Genomic DNA, 22,249 nt, shown 5'->3' on the forward strand with positions numbered 1-22,249 from the left:
CTTTCTATTTATTTGTCATTGCTGACAGAAAATAAATAAAATGCTTGGTGTGGGAATTAAGTGTGATGCAATCCCTGCATTAGTGAGCAGGGTAACCCCCTCCCTCATGTGCCACATCCTTGTGTCAGAGAAATAGCAGGAGCTGGATTTATTTCCCTCTTTTCCTATACTGTGTTCTTTTGGTCCAAATTTCATACTCCCCAGCATATTCCTCAAGTTGCAGGATCTCTATCAGTTTTTTGTTACTGCCTGAGATTACTTTGTCATATTGCCATTGGATACTCCAGAGATTTGTTCTTAGGGATGGAGAGGGAAGAGGGGGAAGGAGAAGAAGCAAATCATCTAGGTTTTCTGAGATCATGAGAAGGAACCTCCGTGATTTCTCACCTCTTTATGTTTTCTGCTGTGGGTCCGAACTGAAATTTCCTTGCTCCTTGTTTCTGGTAAAGCAGGACCCATATTCTGCTATAGGCTGTGCTGATACTTCTGTGCTCTGCAAGGTCCACATGTTGTTCTCCCTTTTGCTGTCAATTGTGACCCTTTTTAATTTTTTTTTCTCTGCTATAACATCCAGTCCCTTATCCAGTTCACTTCTAGATTTTGAAATTGTCCTAGGTTGACTGAACCAGGACAGAAATGTTTTTTATTTCTAAGGGAAGGCTGGTATCATAGAATCGTGGAATGATTTGGGTGGGAAGGGACCTTAAAGCTCATCCCATTCCACCCCCTGCCATGGGTAGGGACACCTTACACAAGCCCAGGTTGCTCCAAGCCCCATCCAGCCTGGCCTTGGACACCTCTGGAGCCTGGGCTTCCACAGCTTCTCGTCCTCATTGTTTTATGAAGCACAGAGGTTAAATGCTTTCTCTGTGTGGATGCAGCAAAGCACAGGCTGGGCAGAGGCAGTGGGGATGTCAGCCTTGCCCCACTCTTACTTTGGGCTGCTGGTATGTTGCTTTTAGGCTTTTTTTGGGGTGTTAGCTACAGGACAGTCTCAGATCTTTGCTTGGACTCCACAAACAGTCTGATACCTTACGTCAGTGAAATGAGTTGTGTGCCCATGAGGGGATGTTCAGCCTCTGCTTTAGCACCCTTAGCATTACAATTGAACTTATGAACCCTGGAACTCTGAATGCAATTTAACTTTTTTTTTCCCATGCAGAGTTCAAGTTTTTAGGACAGAAGTAATAAATGAGGAAAAACCCAGTTGTGTTGTTCCATATAAAAAGCTTGTGTGCCTAAGCAGCTAACCAGGAGCAAATTTAAACAAATGGTCATATAAACACGTTTTGATGAACTCCACTGGACTGCCTCTCTCATTTTGCTGGCAGAAAGGGTTTTTTTGGTTTAATTTCTAATTTGTAACCTACTGCAGCCTTCCTGCCTTTTGCAATGTTAATAAATTTGGCACTGAATCAAAAAATTTAAGGCTAAATTTCTTAAAGTCCAGTTTTCTACTTAGGTTCTGAAGTCTAACTTTCTGAAAAGTCATCTCTTTTCCAACTTAAGCATAAGGAAGGGAAGCTGAGATTTTTGAAATTGCTCTGGGCAGAAGGATGTGTTTCACTTACAGTTCTCAATAACTAAATTCTTCTGATAGTTTTGCCAAGTTCACTTATAAGATTTCTCTGTCTTAAGGATGCAGTCATAAATTTTGCAGAGGACAATTGGAAATCACCCAGGATTTCCCAGGAATTTTTCACAAGAGATTTGTCATTGCTGTTTTATAATAAACTGCCCTATCGGGAAGCAGGTTTTTTCCAAAAAAAAAAAAAACCCTACTAAAATCACTGATTTCGTGTGATGTGCAGGCTGTTGAATGAATCAGAACAGTAAGGAGGTAATTATGGTCCCTGGAATAACAAACAGAGAAATAGAGCAAAGTCTGCTGCTTTGTGTCTCACTTGGGTAAATGCAGGTTGGAGCTGACTGCTGTCACTGTGTTGGGAGCACTGCTGATAATTCTCTTGTGTTCTGGGACAGAGCAGAATCGCAGCATCTGCAGCATCTGATGGATTGGGAGAAATGTTCCATTTTAACAAAATTAATATTAACAAAAAGTCTATTGTGGAAGGATGAAAATCGGTATTGTTAGTAAGAGCAAATACTTTCTGATGGCAGCATGGGCACAGTAATTTTGTATTAAGAGGCTGGAAAGGAAAAAATCCCGTTTGAGAAGTACTTAAGCTGTACTTTGCATATCAAAAGTATCTGTCACACAAAAAAGGTTGAGTTCCCAGATACACATTTAACCAGGAAAGATGCTGAAGCCCCTCTGGACCTGGTTTTTATGTAGCAGGACTGCTGCTGTAGGAATACCCTGTGTTAATGAGAACCAGTGCATTAATTTGTGAGTCACTCCCCATTTGATTTCAAAAGGACAAATGTTACCAGCCAAGGGCTAGGAAAATCCAAATCTCCTTGGTTGCCAGGTCTGTGGGCTCCATATCCTCAGACAAATTTCTGTTTTAATACAGAAAATATCTCAGCTTTGCAGCAAAAAGATCAGTGTTTTGCGCTGGTTTGAGATTCAAAGAAGGTTAACTCATACTGAAACTTCTGCACGGCACTTCCGTGCCAAGGCGGGAAAAGAGTGCTGTTGTGCAGGGAAGCTTCCAATTAAGCAGAAAAGGGAGTTGGTTTGCTTTTTGAAACAACATTTGACATCTGTGAAGTCTATTAGTAGGAAGTTCATCGGTTCATTCGCCTGGTTTCAGGTTGTATCAGCCAGCCAGCACTCGTAGCTCGTGCAGGGAAGTCTCCATCCAGCTGTCATGTCTGAAAGATACTGTGAAAGAAAGGCCCATGTCTAGTTTGTCCTGTCTTCAGGGGGCCACTTCATCATTTGTCTCAGGATTTGTTTACATGAGAGCAAGTTAACCTGTGCACTTCAGATATTCGTGTAACTCAAGAGCAGTAATATTTCATTACTATTTATTCATTATTAGTTTTCCTGGAGGAGACACAGCATGTTAAACAGTGAACTGTGAGATTTCACCAGTATTTTACTGTAATTTCAAGGTAAATATTGAAATAATACCTTTTAATTAATATTTTGTTTTACTGTACAATGATAAAACTCTATGGATGTATTTATTTATTAATTTAATTATTCCCTGGCACAAGCCCCTCTTACAAAGCCTTTAGGAAAGATAATACTTGGCTGCTCTGGCTTATCTTGCTTTGTCCATTCCTGAAGTAACTTAGGTAATTAAATTCCCTCTGCTGGAGAGCAAGGGGTTTTAGACATTCCTGGTTTTGTCTGGCTTTAGACTCTAAATCTGGAGTTGAAAAGAAACATCTTTTTTGTTTGGTTGGCTCTCCCTCCCCCTCTTGCCACTCTGAAAGTCACTGAGTTGGAGGCATTTCTGCACTGGTTTAGCTCAATAATAGAGAAGAGCTTTAACACTTAAAGTAGACGAAACATTTTTTGTAGTTACGTTGCAGTCACATAGTTTCCAGTGCTGAAAAGCACAAAGCTTGCTTCTGCAAAGTCGCCTTTCAGCAGAGTTCTTTTTTTATTAAATCAGTGTAAGTACATAGAGTCAAGCAGAAAATACTTAGCTGTAAGTGATGAGGAAGCACGCCGTGCTTATAATTGTCATTACTCTCATGGAGTCGTGTGTGCTACCTTTAATGGGTCCATAGTTCTGGGTATGTCTGTGTTAGCATCACCTCCCAAAAACACTCTGAGCACAGTCAGGGGTCATCATGTAGAGAAAAGCTTTGTTTAAAGACGTTTTGTGAGTGGATGTTTAGTTTGAAGGATGATTGATTTCAGCTTATGGATGAAACCTCTGAGTTTTCACAGAAAAGTGAGGGAGGTGAATAAGGATGTCAAAGTTGTTATGTTGTTACTGGTAAGTAATAATTCTGGAGAACAGTTCACAAAACTACCAGGAAAAGGCAGCAGGAGAAATAATTGGAACGCAGTCTTTTTAAGGCATTGAAGTGATAAAAAAGGCTTGTTTGCTAGTATCTGGGGTGGGCATCAGACAGCACAGTTCTTGGAAAACCAACAGAGAATCTTCTTGCTATGCAGTCGTTACTTCTCTGTGCACCCTTCTATTGGATAATGGCCTCTCAGATTAGCTGTGCTAAATGTAAAAGCTGCTAATCAATAGCACGAAGGTGTGACCAAAATTGCATCCCTCAAGCCTGCGGCTTAAACAAGGAGCTGGAATCGAGTGATTGGACAAAAGTGTAACAAACACATCAAAGCAGCTATTTACCCAGAATGAAGCCAGTAGGAGAAATGAATTCAGGCTGCCTTTAAATAGATCCAAAGGTTATTTAAGGTAAAGTGTGCTATTGGAGCGGATCTGTCTGTTGCAAGAGAGGAGCAGACTACGGGTGATTTTGTGGTGAGTGTTTTCATGTCGTCTTTGCCATCAAACTGTGGTGCAGTGGCTATTTGAATTCCTGACTGAAAGCTTTCAGCATCTCTAGAGCAGCCAGTTTTTGGAGGAGTAATACCTGCTCATATGTGGCCTCCAAAATGTCAGAGATAAGTGGGTGATGTACTGGGTAAAACGCAGTAACTGCATAATTTTAAATACAGCAGGAGTAAAAGGAAAGACTTTAGACTTGGTAAGAAACGTGCTACCTTCTTTCATGTTGTCATCCTGAAACTGAAGCTATCATTCCAGAATACTCAGAAATGTGTCAAAGGAAAGGGTTTTGCCTGTTTTCTCAGACAGTGAAAGCAAAACAGAAAAGAAAAAAAAAAGAAAACCCATGTATTTTTCTACTGCAGTCTCTTTACAGATCTCTGTTATGGACATTTTGAAATGATAGAAAAGAAGATAATGGCTAATCAGATCATTTAAGTACAGTGTGGGAGTTTGAAAGGGAAACCACAAACTCTTTATCAATTCTAATGAGCTCGTGTTCAGTGTGTTGGAAGAAGAGCTTTATGCTGTGATTTTTTTTATTATTATTACTCCATAATGTTCTCGGTGAGACTGTAGGAACCTTAGCAGCTCCTTGAGTACCTCTGCGGCGGCCTCAGATGTGATTTCCATCTCCCACATGTGAAATAAAGTTGCAGAGTATGGCATATACTGGCACACCTTGTGCTGCCCTCCTGGCAGCATCGTGGTCCTGGCAGTGATTTGAACCACTAACACAAGAATTGCTTGTGGAAATCTGTAAGAGCTCTCTCCCTGCCTCTCTTTGCATTTCAATCTCCAGATGTGTTTTGGACTTCACCCTAGACAGACACATGAACTACTTTGATACAAAGGTAGCATTCATTCTGTCCAGCGAGGGAGTAATTGTTTTAAAGCAATTGTAAAAGGCTTTGAAGAGATGTGAGGGATCACAGAATGTGTTTGTTTTTCACAAGGTCTGTGCTTCAGGCCACTGAATTCAAACTCAGAAGGTCCCAGCAGGATTTGGTCAAGATTCTATAATAGGTGATACACTAAAAAATGTGGATGAGGTTGCTTATATCTGAAATCTGATGATCAAGACCTTGTTGAGCTGGGGCCCTGCTTAGTGTAGACATTGGGTAATGCTTTAAATTGGAAGAGGGTAGATTTAAATCAGGTATATATGGAAGAAATTCTTCCCTATGAGGGAAGTGAGGCCCTGGCACAGGTTGCCCAGAGAAGCTGTGTTTGTCCCATCCCTGAAAGTGTTCAAGGCCAGGTTGGATGGGATTTGGAGCAATCCGGGATAGTGGAAGGTGTCCCTGGCCATGGGAGGGGGTCGAGCTGGATGGGCTTTAAGGTCCCTTCCAACCCAAACTGTTCTGGAATTCTATCATCTAAAGTCCAGCTGCACTAAGGCACTTGGATAAGTGGGTAGCACAGGTGTGTGCTTGTGTTCAATTGATCTGCTCAGCAGGCCATAAGCAGGTGATTAGAGCTGACTGCCTGACTGCTGGAACTGTCTGACAGTCCTCAACAATGTTGATATAGAGTATGGTTTTGATAATGTTCCAGAAGGCCTGTGTGAATTCATCAGGGGTTTTCCTCTAAATAATTTTTTTTAAGAAAAGGTGGGGTTTTTTAATGGACCCAATCCCCACTGGCTAAGGCAAATATGAAGGCTTAACATAAAAATAAGCTTTGGATGTGTGTGAGAGTGTGTGTGAACGCATGGGATGAAGTGATAGGGTAAGGTCTAGGGTTTTTGTTAGTTTTTCATCAAATCAGTCTTTTTAATTTGTTTTATGTAGAGTGCAAATTTGCTTGCTTTACAGTTTAATGGTATAAGACTTTTCTCAACTTTCAGTACTGCCCAGAGCTTGGAACCCTGATCCTCACTCGCATCCATGCCCTCCATGTCACTCTAGCAATGCAAAGCAGCCTTTTGAAAAGGGCTGTCAGTTATCAGTTAAAGTATAACGCAAGCGAAAGGTTTGGTTTGAACCAAAGACCTTAACACCTTTGCTAAGGTCCAGTTGTTATGATCAGTTCTGAATACTCATATGGATTGGACCTATATTAAAAATAAGTGCAAAACCATAGAAGTAAATACTGCAAAACCACAGCTATGAATCTAAATTTTCAGCAGAGCTCATCTTTTATGAAGGATAGAAGCTCTGAGGTGAAGAACTTTCAAGAAAACCAGGAAGCATTGCTCACCTCAAGGAAAGAGCCTCAAGTCACTATTGGAGGCTTTGCCCATTGTGCAAAAGAAACGGCCTCTGCCTTTAGAAGTGCCGTGCGATGGTGGTGGTGGGGACTGTACCCATGTGCAATGGCACTGGTACAGAGTGGGAAAGTGGCCTCTGTGCATCCTCCGATGTGTGTTGACAGCTCTCTCCCTTCCCCTTCCCTTCCAGGTGAACGCCCCTTCCACTGTAACCAATGTGGAGCTTCTTTTACCCAGAAGGGGAACCTGCTGAGGCACATCAAGTTGCACTCTGGGGAGAAACCGTTCAAATGTCCCTTCTGTAGCTACGCCTGCCGGCGGAGGGACGCCCTCACAGGACACCTCAGGACACACTCTGGTGAGCCCACCTTGGCTTCTCCTCACACCTCTTCCTTCCTTTATCACTACCGTCCCAGTGCAGCAGGTAGTGAAAATAAAGTGTAGCTCTGGGTCTGTACCATCCTCTTCAGAGAGTGCAGCTCTCAACTTTGGGAAAGCCTTGATGTGAATCAGAAAAGTTGTGGTTCAGCCACACCTCTCCTTTTGTGTAACTGAGCTCCTCTGCTGATGCTATCACATTTCCCTCTCAGTGTCTCCTTGGGTGTATCCCGGCTTCGCTGGCAGATTGTTTTGACATTCTGGGCCCCAAAGTGGCTGTGAAATTCCAGAGATCACAAAGAATAACTGTGGGCTCTTGGAAGTCAGCTTTGCAGTTCATACCCATTTCTTCATCTAATAAATGCCATATGCTGGTTGAGTTCAAACTTGTTCATCTCTCAAAGCCCTCTAAATTGCATTTTTGATTCAGTTAGATCTTGCTGTAAAGTCCTAGCTCATGGCAGCCGCGGCACTCACCCTCAAGCTGAAGGTGCTCAAGAGAGACTGGGTTTCTCTTTCCTTGTTAAGTCATAGGATCGTGTCTGTATCAAGTCTACATGCTATAGTTCCTTGAGAAGTTGTTCAGAAATACCTGTCTCATAGCTGCATGCTGGTAGTCGTGTTGGAGCCCAGCAGTCGGGATCAGCTGTGGTTTTCGTCCCTGTCCCTGCACCAGGGGCTGCATTCTGCCCATCCACTCATCTGTGCAGGACTCCTGAGTAAGATCTTAACTTGCTGTATTTGTATCTCCTGAATGTTCAACTTGTGTGTTTGGGCCATTTATAAGAGGCTGTGTGTTTAATTGTTGAATGAGCAGAGATAATTGGACTGGTTGCAAGTGGCAGCATTACAGATAAACTTCTTTGAGGTGTTAGCAAATGTGTGACTACTGAAATACAGTGGTGGAAGTGCAACTGCAGGCAGAAATCCTTCATGAGTTTCCTGACTCTTTACATGTATTTCTTCTTCAGAGTCAGCCTCACCTCAGTAGGTGTTTCTGTTTTAGGAGCATTGAGTTGGTCTTAGGATACAGAGTTGCTTTGGCATTTCCAATAGGAAAGGGTAAGCTAGTAAGCTTCTTCAAGTAGATTTGGGAGCATGCAGGATGCTGTATCGATGGAAAATGCTGACAGAAAGCTTTCAACTTCCAGGGGAGTACAAGAGTTGGGACTAGGCTTTGAGAGAATTGCTTAAGCTAGATTTGATCTGAAAGTCAGTAGGGAAAATGTCTGTGGAACTGTGACATTTTCACACATCTGACAATAACTGTAGTTTCAACTGGAAATTTAAAAAGAAAACAGAACACAATGCAAATGTTCACAATTAAAACAAAAAGGGAGTTGTGACAAAAGCATATCCCATATTACCACACACAAATGTTGCAGTTGAAGACCTCACAATATTAATATACATTTTGTTACCTAGATACTGTCATTGACAGAGATTGTTCTTCCTGTGGGAAGAACACGTGGCTGATGGTTCTGTGTTTTGTGTGAGGATGAAATGTAAAGGTGTGGGATTTTCAGAAGGCACCTAAGCTGCTTGGCACGAGTTCCCCTGGAGCTCCTTCCCTAACTGACTTAGCCATGCTCAGTTTGTCATTTTAGGCTTTGTTTTCAGTGGAGAAAGTGTCACCCCTCTAAGCACTCAGATACAGCAGCTCTCAGCACAGGGCCAGCAGGAACAGACAAGTGCTCTCACAATACTCTCCAAGGCAGTTCTTAGAATTCTTAGCATTCACAGGTGAAGAGTTAAAACCTGGATTACTACCCTAAAACCTGGTATCCCCCTGCACAAGGGTGAAATGCCACTCTGGCCATGGGCATGGAAGTTAAGGTGTCTGTCCCTGCCATGTAAGCAAGCTGGGCTGGCTTATGCACACCTGGATCATGGAGAAGATGGGTAGATGTCCCCAAGGGACTTTAAACAGTTTGATATCAGTGTGCTCTACAAGCATTCTGCGCTTTCATAAAGGACACATCAAAGTCTGTATGTAGGCCTGGAAGGTGGAGCAGATCCAGCAGCTGTAGTGAAGGTCTTTTTCAACCCAGATGATTCTGTGATTCTGCCAATGTTTACATCTTCTGCTATTTCTGACAAGAAAAGAGGATATCTGATAAAATATAGAAAGAAGAGGTTGAAAACTGTTTTGAAATATGAGACTTCAAGCCAGTTTCAATCTGGTACACTTAGTATCTACATTGAGGTGAGTCTGAATATATTTTTGTAAGAGGAAAGCTCTTTAGATCAGATCATTAGCTGATGGAGATTGGAATACATCCTCTGAGTAAGGAAAGTACTTCTGTTTTGCACCAGCTGAGAATCTGGTGCACAATTTCATAAATGCAACACCAATTCCCTTTTTTGTTAATGTATGTATATTCTTTTCCTACTTAAATAAGAGTTCTGTTAATTAAAAAAAAAAAAAAAAAAACCCAAGCAAAACCCCTTGATCTTTTCTCCTTCCCAAGAAGGTTTAAAATACTATGGAAGGCAAATTATGCAATAAAGGCATTGAAGAATTCTGTCTTATCTCTTTTTTTCTCAGTTAGTTTTAGTTTGACTTGTGGATTTCAGAGCACTTTGCTTGTGCCACCACTTAGTCAGTGACATCTTCTCACTGCTGCTTTTTAGTCAGTTCTTCCTGTGCTTAGTGAAGTTTTCACACAGTACAACAGGAAAGGTAAAAAAATAAGGAAATGTAGATACAAATAGAAACTATCTATTTGTATCTACATGAACTATGAAGCATCTCTGAGATATCTGAAGTAGCCAATACTTACTAGTAACTTAAAAATAATTACTTTTTTTTTTCCTCTGGATTGATGTTTGTTCATGCTTTTTAATGTTATTTCCTGTTAGTTTGAAAATGTTTCTAAGCATCACAATCTACATTTTGCCTCCTCTTCTTGTGCAGAATCGTATCTTACTGTGTAAGTGTTCCCAGGTGAAGTGGTTAACAAAATACTGCTTTGTATCTGTAATGCTGCTACTGCTGTTCAGCCCTAAATAATTAAGGACTTATCTTGCAGTGATTTACTCCTGCAGTTATTTACCTTTTACGGACAGACAGAGTTCTGATGAACTTTGTCTGTATTTTCCTCCCACATGCAGCTGCTTTGGTTTCAGGAATATAATGATGCCTTGAGGACATCGGTAGGATAATGCCTGGGGAGAAATTCATGCGCAGAATTACACTAAGAGTGGGCATGTACCTCAAGGTACTTACAGGACTTTCAGGTGTTGTTTTCAGAATTAACTCCATAGTTACACAACCCGGCTAATGTAAGAGAAGTGCCAGAGGGGGCTTCCAGGATGGGAATGTAAGGCTGTGGAGTGCTGGGGCAGAAGTTGGTAGCCCCTTCCTACAGGATGCACTGGATAAATCAGCAGGGATTGGCTTCACCTTGCCTGGCTTTTGCTGTGTTAAAGGGAAAAACATCCAGGCAAAGCCAGTCTGCTGATGGCATTCATAGAGTACCTGCTATCTCAGCCTGAGACATGCCTGTCTTCTCCATCCCCTCTGGAATTGCACATCAAAACAATGGCAAAGACAAACTGTATGAGAAAAGTTCTGCTGTGGGCAGTTAATGAGCAAGTTGTTTTAAGAAGTTTTAAGGAAGGCAGCTGAATCTGACAGTCAATCTGGTGGTTAAAGCCATCCAGATGTTGACCTCCCTACTTTGAAAGGTATGACAGCCTGATGCTGTTTTACCCCAAAAAGCCAGGCATCCTCAGATGGGCACATAAACTTAGCAGTTAGGTTTTGGCATGGATTTCTCTTGTGTCTAAAATGGAGCTGAGTCAGCCCTCCCCTCATAATGCTATTATAAACATAAATGCTCTGACAGTGCTTGAAAAAGTCAAGGCTGCAGTGATGAGCATTGTGGAAGAGCCCAAAGCAAACACAGGCACCTGAGTTTTCAGAGCAGGACTTGGGCAGTAAGTGAGAAATGAGGAATGGGCTCACTTGCTAAGGAGAAAACAAAACTCAGAATCGGTTTTGACTAAGTGAGAATTATCCATCCATTGCACTAAGGATGGTCCTGTGTACCAATTGTATAGTGCTTAAAAGGCTATCTCATCATGTTTGTCCACATAGACTGTCCACATGGACATTAATTCTGGAATTGCCTGATTTTTCTTTTTACTTGGCAGCTTCAGTCATGTTCATTACTGTGGGAGTATGTAAATGTTTTTCATATATGAAAGCAGTTTTACTGTCTGTTTTTTCCTAAAAAAATGGGTAGTCAAATTATTTTTTTTTTCACAGAAGATTGTCCTCACAATACATTTTAAAATTTGCTTTGAAGCTACTACTTTCCTGTTCAGAAGGTGTCCCTCCAAACAATTTTTTTGCTTTTAAGAAATATTTTTCTTCCCCATCTTCCTCCTGCATTGCTGCGGCATGTTGTTTGTTTCTGCCCAGCTCTCCAATAGCACTGACCTAGTGGTACCCCTTTATTTGCAAAAGAAAAGTAGAAAGCCTTTGTTTTGAAAAGGAGGGCTTAGGCAAAAACTCCCAAAAGCATAATCTTAGCAAACCATGTACAGTGTGCAAGATGAAAGGCACGTATAATTAAACAGGAAAATGCCCCGTTCACAGCAACTCCTTCCATATTTGTTGGTTAGCAAGTCCATCTTTGTCAGGTCTTCTTGTCCATGAGGACTTTCCTTTCAGCCCTGCCTGGGTGGCAGTGAGCCATCCCAGGTGTGCCCACCATGGAGTTGGATGGCAGACCTGCAGAAGAGTGCAATCTGTGTGTGCAGCTGTGCTGGGAGGTAGAAGGAACCTGGTCCCCAATCCTGATGACATGCCTGCCTCAATACATGTTTGGGAGAGCCCCACTTCTGAGCAGCTCATTTTGGCTGAAAAATTGGATGAACAAGTGCTGGAATACACAGTGCTGTCCATGAGTTCCCCCCTGTGAAAAGACAGTGAGAATTACCGAAACAGTAGCAAGGATGGTTATTAAGAATAATGAAGTCAATGTTTTAAACTGCTCTTTTTCATCTTGAGGGAACTTTTGCCACTATTAACATCTCCACTCTTAAAAGGCCCAGTATCTACTCTGTGACCATGTTTTTGAGGATGGGAATGTCATAATTAGATGAATCTTGTGATCTGAAGTTCTCATTACACTCTGAACTGGACTGACTCAAACACTTTGTGAATGGAGAATAAAATTCAAAGCAGACACACAGGATACTCTCTGAAAAATCAAACATGTATGTGAAGAGGCAAGGGGATATTCTGCATACAAATGCCATTTCTCCAAATAGGTTAGCAAACAGCATCTTCCCTCAGTTGTGATGAGCTGGTGGGTATTTATGCTGTTGATCTGATACTTGGAGCTCTATTTAATCAGGCAGAGCTGCTCTTCCTCTCAGGTTTTCTTATGCTGTTTCAGTTAAACTCAGTGGAATTACCCTCGTCACAAAATCATTTTGGGTTTTTCTTATCAGGCTGCGGGTTCCAAACCGCTGTGAGCCTGTGTGCAATCCTGCAGCAGCTCTGCTTCTCATTACTGCTTCCAGCACCTAGAGGCCTTCACTCCATGCTGGAGAGAGTCTAAAATCTCTGATATTCTGCTTTGCTTTTATTTGTGTGTGCATTTTTAGAGGTAAGCTCAAAATGTGTATGGGATAGGAGTTTGCTATGCCAGGGCTTTATGCCCTGGGGATCCTTGTATAAAATTGAATCCTCTGTGGAGCCCTCTTGTATCCCATGCTTTGCTAGAGCCCCACCTGGACCTGATCCTTGGAGTTGGAGGGGTCTTCATCTCCAGAGCAACTACTGTGATAAATACTGGTATTGACTCTATGGAACGATTATCTTTTATGCTCAGGATTATCTCAGTATAGAAGCTTGGTCTTTTCTACAGAGCACTGAGAAATCACGAATCAAAGAAATCTTTGATTTAAAGATGCTGTAGGATCTTGATCATTCCAGGAGGAGTACATTTGGTCTTTGTTTTCAGGGCAACTTGTGAAAAGATATGGTTCAATCCAAAGCCAGGAGTGTTCACTTTTATGTTTTCGTCTTGAAATTCCATGAAGATTCCCTCTTATCTGCTGTAGTTTTAGAATCAGTCTTTAACTCTTGAATGCAGGAAATCTGCTTCTAACAGACAAAACAGAGAAACAGGAGGAGTGGTCCTGGCAAACAAAGGTAGATGGGCTGTGTAGCAACCTCATGAATCCCTCTCTCTCTTAGGACTAGGTATCAGCTTTTCTTTTCCTCCACTCCTGTCTGGAGTGTGTGATTGAGCAGCAGGAGCAGATGCCCTGCAGCTCCCTGTATCTTGTGGGTGCCCAGGTGCAAGCAGATGAGGTGGTTTAGGCAGGAGCATCACAGTGTAAGATTCACATGGGGTTCTCTCTCATTAATTGTGACCGGTTCATTCCTGATGAAATACCCACGCAAGGATGGAAGCTTGTCTTTGGGATGAAACTGCTGACATCAGTTTTTTGTGTGTCTCCTGTCTCCCCTCCATGTTAGCAATTCACATCCTGGCATCTTTACCCAGGTTTGTTCCTCTCTGTGTTGCCTCAGACCACATAAAATGGAACAAAGCACCTGGTCCTGCCCTTCTGGGGTACAATTTGGAGAGCACAGAGGCCCCTCTCTGCTGCTGCCAATTCCTAGGCCAGCCTTGCTGTTCTGGCACAGCAAAGACAGTGCTTTCTTTTTCCCCTGGGCTTTTATTCTGCCACAGTGCTATATGTGGGATTTCACTGGCATCAAAAAAGCATGAATGTGGTAAGACTTCTGCATATAGAGCAGCAGTGCTTCTAAACACCATGCCTAACCTGTTTTTTAAACATCCAGAGAGACTGTTTCTGTTGCCTCCCTAGGGAGACAATTCCACTTCCCATCTGCTTTTTATAGCTGTGACTCTCATCCTGATATTTAACCTTAACTAGTCTTTATTTTGGTGCAGATTATTGCTCTTTCCAACACTGTCTTTTGTGACTGTAATTCCTGTGCTCAGTTTCCACTATGATAGGCTGTAGTCATACGTCTAGCATTGATTCTCTTCTAGTCTGTCTTTATCTTCCAGTCCTCTAGTCTCTTTTTTATTACTAATTTTGAATGTTTTTGCAACCCTTATTCACTCGTTTATGAGGGAACTAAATTACAAAGTCATTGGATACTTTGGATACAGGGGGCAGTACAGATGCAGACCCCTTAACCTTATCTCTGCCTCAGTTGCCTGCCAGTAAAATGAAAATAAAGAGCATTTCTCCACCTAGTTGAGATGGTGAGAGGGCAGCACGTGGGAATTGTGGCAAGGTACAAATGTATTGCTGTGATGAAGGTCATGTGAGTACATCGTACTCAGTGGTGCTGGTGCCCCAGCTGCACAGTGCTGTACATGATCTCCTTAGGTTTACTTAGCCTTTGTGCAGTAGTGAAACGAGATAATTACAAAGTGGAAGGAATAATAACTTTGTATTGTTACCATAACCACTGAGGTATTAGACCCTGATACCAGTGTGATTATCTCAGACACAATAGTAAGGTGATTATTAATAATACTAAAGGACTTACTACTTAGCCTGCAATTTTTGCGTCATTTCCTTAAAAACCTCTATCTATTCCATCAGCCCCAAGCCTGTGTGAAGTTGGTATGAGTTGTTGCCTCCTTGTTATCTGTTTTTCAGTGATGAGAAAATGAAGCAGGAAAACCCCCATGAGACCCAATTTGCAAATTCAGGGACCTAAGTACCAAGGTAGCTTTGTGTGCATCACTTGTCTTTGTGCACCAGAACTGCTGCGGACAGGCTGGCAGGTGAGACTCTAGTAGCTCAGGTATTTAAAGATCTGTAGTCCTTTGCTCCTTTCAGTTCCAGCTAGAAACAGTTCCCTTGTTTTTCTTGTCACCAGGGTTTGTTTCAGAAATGCAGTATTTTTATGCTCAAGTTAGCACATGTACATACAAACCCAGAATTTAAGGTGCAGGTGCTGCATCTGCAAGGATTTGGGTGTCTCATTGTGTTAGGATAAGCTGGAGGGACATGATGCAGCACACCAGGAGCCCTCCTGTTCCAGAGCCAGCCACTGAGGTATCTGTAGTGGGTTTTGCAGACAGAGATTCAAGAGGTGACAGAGAACTTTCTCATGCAATTGAGATGTAAACATTGTTTAGACTTGACCAAGGCACATCTCAGCAAAGCCAAGACCACTTCTGAGCAGCAAATATCACAACAGCTCTAAGGAGCAAACAAGTGTTGGGTTCTTTTTTCCCCCCTGAGAAAATTATTTTCAAGGTCAAAAAGCTTCTGCATATCGTCTCTGGGGAAATGAGATAGAGCGTTTGGAGCTGGCCTTTGTCAGTTCTTGAAGGAGTTTGTGAAACCTTTCAGCTTGAGAATGTTTGAGCTTGGAACCCAGCAGTGGTGTGAGGTCTTCTTTCATTGATATCTTAGAGCTGTATTACAGGGCAGTGTGACAGGGAGAACCACCCCTGGCATTTTTGACAGCATATGTTTTAAGGTGTAAAGAGGTATTTTTGCCATCTGGAAAGGAACCCAAGAGAAACTAAAGGGGGACAAAAATAACCCATAACCCACGCCACAGCAGAGTTGAGGAAAGCTGCTACTGATATATTCTCTTGAGCTCTCAGCAGCCTGTAATTATGAATTGGCTTACAGCTAAGATATTGATGGATATCACTCAAGAAGGAAAATGAGAATGTCTAGATTTTTTTACAGTGAACCTGTACTGAACTCTGTGTGACTCTCCTCCTATTTATAACCCTGTGTGAAGTTCAAGGAAACTTGTCCTGGAGGTTTCCCATGAGAGGGAACTGTGTTTTTACCTGACTAAAGCTCTCTGGATATTTTCCCATTTTTTATTTGATCTAAGTGTGAACTTTCTCCACCCTCTGCCCCTCCTTCCCTTCTGGAGTGGTTAGAGAGGTTGATTGCAGCCAGGATTACACAAGAGATGCCAGTTGCATACATGTTTTGCATAACTGTGCTGTGTTGATTTCAGACAGGGTGCCCCAAGTTCCCTCCCTGCCTTGCAACAGCAAGTCAAGATCTCTATCTTCATTCCTGAAGCTGGAGAAATGCTGGTGAGGCCCTGACTATTGAACCTTTGACAAAGAGCACCTGGATGGGACAGAGCTATCCCTGTGGAAGGGCCTCTACTTAGAATTTGTTTGGGCTCTTTGTATCAAAGGTGCAAGAGGTACTGCCACTGGGAAGGGCTGCAAGTGATCTGTGCCAGCTGCTCTGTGTTAAGGGAATGTGCTTCCCAAGCACATGTTCTTTCCTTCTATTCCAGCAAGAGGCATAAATGTTCTCATGTGCTCTGAGACAGCCAAGGACCTCTCTTAGGGAGAATCCTGACTGGAAAATTAAGACAGGCTCATCCCAGTGCTCATTTTGGGCCTAGTTCAATGTGGCTTTTATCTTTAGAAGCAGTGAGGTCTGCTTGATTTCAATGAGAATTAGGAGCTTTGACAGCCTAAGCCCTAGCCTGTGTTCCAGTTCCTTTTGCCAGGAAATAGGTAGATACTTTCTTCCTCCTGCATCATTTATTTGGAGTGCAAGTCGAGACCAGACTGGATGGGGCTTTGAGCAACCTAGTGTAGTGAAAGGTGTCCCTGCCCATGGCAGGGGTTTGCAGTGGGATCATTTTCCATCCCAAACCATTCTGTGATTCTGTGACAACAGCACAGGGTCCCCCCCAGCTAAACAGAGCTGGGGCTGTTCCTAACAGGTGTTGCCTCGTGGGACAGAGCTGGCCTCACAGTTGGCCAGAGCCCAAATGATTTAAGGGCTTCAAGGTCTTTCTAAAAAATAAATCATATGCAAAAAATACACTGCGGAGAATCTGATGTTGAGATTTTGTGTAGAAAAGTGACATGGGCCATAGACTCTCTCTCACTTGGATACCCTTCATGTGCCTGCTTTTTTGCTCGTTTCCTTGGAGACAGTGTCTTGTCTGAGAGCAGTTAGCCTTGGCTAGGAAAGGCCTGACATTTCTGGTTTGTGGGATAAAGCTGTGCTGATGAATTTTCCAACAACCACAGAGGCAGGATTTGGTACAGACATAAGCAGTTCTGAGCAGGGTTGTTATGTAGGCATCTCTAATACCTCTCTGGGGTAGAGTGAAGTCCCTGGTGGGAAAGCAGGGTTCAAAGATCCTCGAGGAGAGCCCAGCGATCCCTGTCCCTCAGGTATCAGAAACGTTTGACAAATTTCTCCCTTCCCTTTCCTTCTTCCAAAGAGCTGAGTCAGCTGGACTGGCATGTCTGGAACTCTGTGGCACCGGAGCAGGCAGTCTGCCAGCAGCATTACACACTGCATCCAAAGGAACACGTCACTCCTCTCTCTCTCTCTTTTTTTTTTTTTCCCTTTGCAATCCCCACCCTCTCCCTTTTATTTTTCCTTGTTGATCCGTGTAGGTGAGTCAGAGAAACCTGCTCATCCACAGCCTGTTCCTTCTTGCCAAATCCTGGAGCAGCACTCCCAGTTCTTGCTGGGTGTCAGGAATAGGTTATGAAAACAAAAACTGATACAGTCAGTGTACTGGGTATGGAGCCCATAGTGTAAATGCACACTGAATGTGCCACTTAGAATGGCTTCCTAACCTTGTATAGGAGACACCTTATTCTGTGATTCATATATAATATTAGTTTTATTGCTATAAAACACCAGGATGGAACAGGGAGATTATTTAAGGCATAAATTGGAGAACATCCAGGGAGAAAATCCATCTTAATTCTGAAGTTTGAAGCAATGGAAGAGTGGAAAATTTCAAGCAGGAAATCAGGTAGTTCATGGAAGTGGTTTTGACTGATGTTTTGGTATCAATTGTAGTTTTACTAATCTGAAGAAATTCCATGGATATTGCCACATTTCCTTCGAGTTTGCACTACTGATGAGTATCTGACCCCAGGAATTAAAACATCACGATTCTGGGTTCCCATATCAGATACTTACAAATAAGAGTGCAAGGTGATAAATTGGCCTTTTTATTTACCTTACAATATTTATTTCATGAGTGGGAAGGGACTGAGTGAGCAAACATGCAAGGTAACTTTTCCTCTTTGGTCAGCTGACTCAGGAGCCGGGTGTCTAACTTGGGGTGAAACTGCAGGTGTTGGTAATGCTGTAGGGACAGGTGTGTCTCACTATCCATAGCTACATTTCCATCAGGCAGCATCAAACCTTGATTTTTGGCGTCTCGTGCTGGAATGAAGCTGTTCAGCTGCAAAGAGTAAATCATTCACCAGGAAAAGTGCTTTGTTGGACTTTTACGTGCCATAGTAAAATGTCCATGTTTGCTGTATTGTGAAAAATGTATCCATTATGTTCATATGGTCTTCTACAAAGCAGCAAGTTTGTTCCAAGAGCTAAAAATGAGCCAACTATGAGAGGCTGCAAGTACAGTTCTGGCTGAGAAGCACAAGATTTCTGCCTTGATCAGCATGAAATGCTGGAGTGCAGGCCCTGGGACAGGATCACACCATGGTGAAGAGAAGGGAAAGGCCATTTTGTGATCAAGATGACTTTGTGTCAGGTCAGCAAGATGACTCTTGGTGAGATACAGTCATTTCTCTGAGTTCCAGCTCAAGAGAAGAGGAGAGGAAGGTTTACTGCCCAGCCACCTTCTGCAGGGGAGGAACCCAGAGGACCAAGAGAAAGGGACTTGACAAAGGCGAGACATCAGTGTCACAGGTGGGGATGAATCTAAATTCCCATCTGCTGACTCACTTACAAGACTTTCCACACAAAATAAAAGAATAGATGTAAAAAAAGATAATGATTTTTTTCTTCTAGGTATTGAGGAACAAGAAAATGTACATCTTTTCACTCTTGATTCAGACTTCCGGGTGAAATCACCTATTTCAAAGAGCTTAGTGTAACCTTCAGTATGATTTTTTTTTTCCTCATCAAATGTAGTTAAGTATATTCAGAGTTTCCTAAATTCCCTGCTTTTACAGGAAACATTTTTAAAGTATTTCTGGATGCTTAGAAAGCTATTTTCTCTTGTCCAGCTTTTCTGTCTTTACTTTCAGCCTAAGCAGCTGCTTTTTCTTCCCTTCTTTTCTTTTTCTTCCTTTTGGTTTAATTTCACACCCATATTTAATTCCCTTACATTTTGTCAACCTCCCTTTCAGTCACAATTAGTTTCTGAATCTGTCCAGGACTTGTAGTGCAAAGCTAATTGCACCAAAAAGGAAACATCCTAAACCCCCAAATCTTTCCTTCCTCCCTCCCTTTCTACTCATTCTCTCTGCTGAACAAACCTAAAAAATCCTGGGTATTAAGAAGTACTCTGAAATGGTTGTTTAGTTTGTTTTTTTTTTTTTAATTGAAACAAACAACAACCCCCCCCAAAAAAAAAAAAACCACAAACAAACAACAACACCACATAGGAAAAATATTGAGACTAACAGGAATTGCAGAATTTTATTACTTAGAAAAGATTAATCTAGCTGCTATACCAGACCTCGATAGTTGATGTAGAGGTTTGTGCTGGTACAGAAGCTGTCCAGTATCTCAGATTCCTCTCTTAAAGGACCCCATCATCCTTTAAAGGATACCTTTACTGTTAATTTTGCTGTGCTGAGATCTGTTTTTACAAAATGGTCATGATTTCCTCCTGCCAAAAACTGTGGTTAATTTTGACTGTGGAACAGTAAAGACCACTGGTGTAGGTGAGAAAAGTCCCACCTTAATTTCAAGCTGCTCTGCTCTGCATTGTTGGTGATAAACACACATGTTGTGAGGCAGAGAGCAAGAGCAGGGGATGGGAAAGCTACACATGTGGAAGGAGGGAGTCAGCTCCCCTGCTGTTTGACCTCATTTGACCCTGGTGCAAGACATGGCAAAACTGCCTGCCTGAACAGCAGATCTTGATGAGGGTAGCACGAAGGCATGGGCCACGCTGATTCCTGGGCAGTTAGAAAAGTGTGAATAGCAATTTTCATGTCCCAAAGGAGCCCATTAGTTTCACAGCCTGACCTGCTTTTGGAAACAAGATTTCCTTCAATGTTGGCCTTGATCAAAATAAGTGCAAACTCCCAACATCAGTGGTGAGGAAAAGAAGAGGAGCTGTCAGTATTACTCTTCCCAAGTTGCTGTTATCTTCATGACAGCTTGGTCTTAATTGTCTGTTTCCAAAACTTTGTTTCTGACAGTGACAAGAAAAGGGAAAACTTAGAGGAAGGGGGTATGTTCTTCCTACCTGCTAATACAAGACATAAAACTGAAAGGTGCCAGGTGCTAAAAGATGCTTTTTCTCATGCAGGAGCATGTAGGTGGAACAGGGGAAATCATTGCCACAGGATGAGAAGAAATGAGTTAAAGGGCTTGCTCAGTGAGTTTATGCAGGAGAAAACTTACTTATTGTTATAGTGAAAGCTAAACATGGTGTCTCTCTACCTCCTGTTGTTTATATAGCATAGGATACCTGGTAGCACTCTGGCACTGCCTGCTCCAAATAATTCTTAGATTCTGTTGGCTTTGTAATGCTCAGGAGTTTCTGCAGGATATGCAAAGGGGCTGCACTTGGAATAAATGCAAACTGCACACAGCTGATATGAATTGGCTTCAGGTTATTGCTTCCATAAAGAAATCTGGCCCAACATCTACATTTGTTTTACCCAAAGAGGAAACAAAAACCCCCAAACAAAAGCTCTTGTGAAGGGAGTGTTTGTCCAGCAGCATTCCTGATCTGCACTGAGGTGCCCACACCCTGCGCTGCCCCTGGGAGCTGTTCCTCCCCACCTGCAGTGGCAGCTGGGCTGCGATGGATAACGTGTGGATGTCCAGGCACCTCCTGACATTCCTGCTGAGCTGTGGCACTGACAGGGCAGAGAGGAACAACAGGCCAACCTAAACTTGTTTTCATTTTACCTTCTCGCTCTCTTGCTGGGGCAGGGTTAAAAAGCACAACAAGCACGTTTTGGAAGGTTTGCCTTGTGAACCAATTAACACTCTTCTTTATCAAGTCAACTTTATATAATGTTAAATGTCTGAAGTGGAGTGGAAAGTCACAGAGTTAAGGTTTAACCTCCTTCTTCAGCCTGTTCCCACCCACATGCAGATAGCATGGAGACATTGCAGGGTGGACTTTCCAAAATCACCTCTTGTATTCCTTGGAAGGCCTCTACCCCTTTTAAAAGTTAGTGATGATAAACCTGGCTGCTTGTAAGTCACTTTGAAGCCAACCAGGTGATAAAACCTGGTTGGGATAATAATAATAATCCACCAATTATTTGGTGGACTTCCTAGTTTGTGTTAGTTCATCTCAGCACCAGAGTGCAATCTAAACAGAGTCCTTTTCTAATATTATTTAAACATTTCAGAATCCATGTAGAATTCCTAGCAACCCCATCAGTGCTGGGGTCTGGACCTTCTGGGACGTGTTGGTGTGGGACTTGGACAGTGCATCCGGGTCAGTGGCCTCACAGCATTAAGTGCAGAACATTTGCACTTGAAATGTTCAAATATATGTGGGGAGGGAAATCAGAATGCTTCGTTGGCATTAACATAAACCAAAAATTGAGTGTCAGGTTCCTTTTGCCAGATGTGAATGAAGGAAACAGTTAAACTGTGAGAAATACATGAGGAGAGCTTCTGTGTAGTGTAATATGTGTTTCTTGAGACATAGAATTGGAGCTTGTATCCATGAATTTCATCTTTCATAACTAAATGCAGCATTATTGTCCCTATCTGTGTTTTCCTTGATTTGGTGCATCGTTTATTTGCATGTTTTCACATAGACAGGTACATTTTCCTTTGTTTTTTGCACATACACAGATACAACATACAAACCTGCAAAGTGAACAGGTGCTGCAGGAAAAAAAAATATGCTGCATCTTATGTGCTGCAAAGGAAAAAAATGGGGTGTAAGATTCTTGCTTTTTCTTGGTTTGAATGGGTGCTGCAAGATTGCGGCAGGAGCCGTGTGAATATTTGGACAATTTAGAAGATTTCAGTAATTCTGTGACTGTGCCAATGAAATAGGAGTTTGTTTGTTTATTTGTTAAACTTCTGGCACAAAAAGGGCACCTATTTATTTATAACCCCCGTGGCAGATTGAAACATTGTTTTAGCTGTAAAATTCTGCAGATTAGTTAATAAGTAAATACAATCTAATGAATCATATAACACAGCCACTAATAGCTGGAGAATAAATTGAAACATCTATTAAAGTAATAACAGGCTACAGGCAGAACCTCTTGAAGGTACAGATAAGGACCCAACCCCTTAAGTGCTTTACCTGAGCACTGATATTTAC

General features: G+C 42.2%; 1 protein-coding gene across 5 annotated transcripts in view; it reads left to right on the forward strand.

Annotated features, from left to right (window-relative positions):
- IKZF2 (IKAROS family zinc finger 2) overlaps window positions 1–22,249 on the forward strand; it is a 117,549-nt gene that overhangs the window by 65,042 nt on the left and 30,258 nt on the right. For 3 of the 5 annotated variants that reach the window (XM_053947378.1, XM_053947377.1, XM_053947379.1), the window contains one exon: window positions 6,794–6,961. The exons of the other annotated variants lie outside the window; for them this stretch is intronic. In XM_053947378.1, coding sequence (XP_053803353.1) covers window positions 6,794–6,961 — 168 coding nt within the window. The remainder of the gene's footprint in view (window positions 1–6,793; window positions 6,962–22,249) is intronic. 5 annotated transcript variants of the gene reach the window in all.

This window comes from Vidua chalybeata, chromosome 7 (assembly GCF_026979565.1).
Source record: "Vidua chalybeata isolate OUT-0048 chromosome 7, bVidCha1 merged haplotype, whole genome shotgun sequence".
Classification (NCBI taxonomy): domain Eukaryota; kingdom Metazoa; phylum Chordata; class Aves; order Passeriformes; family Viduidae; genus Vidua; species Vidua chalybeata.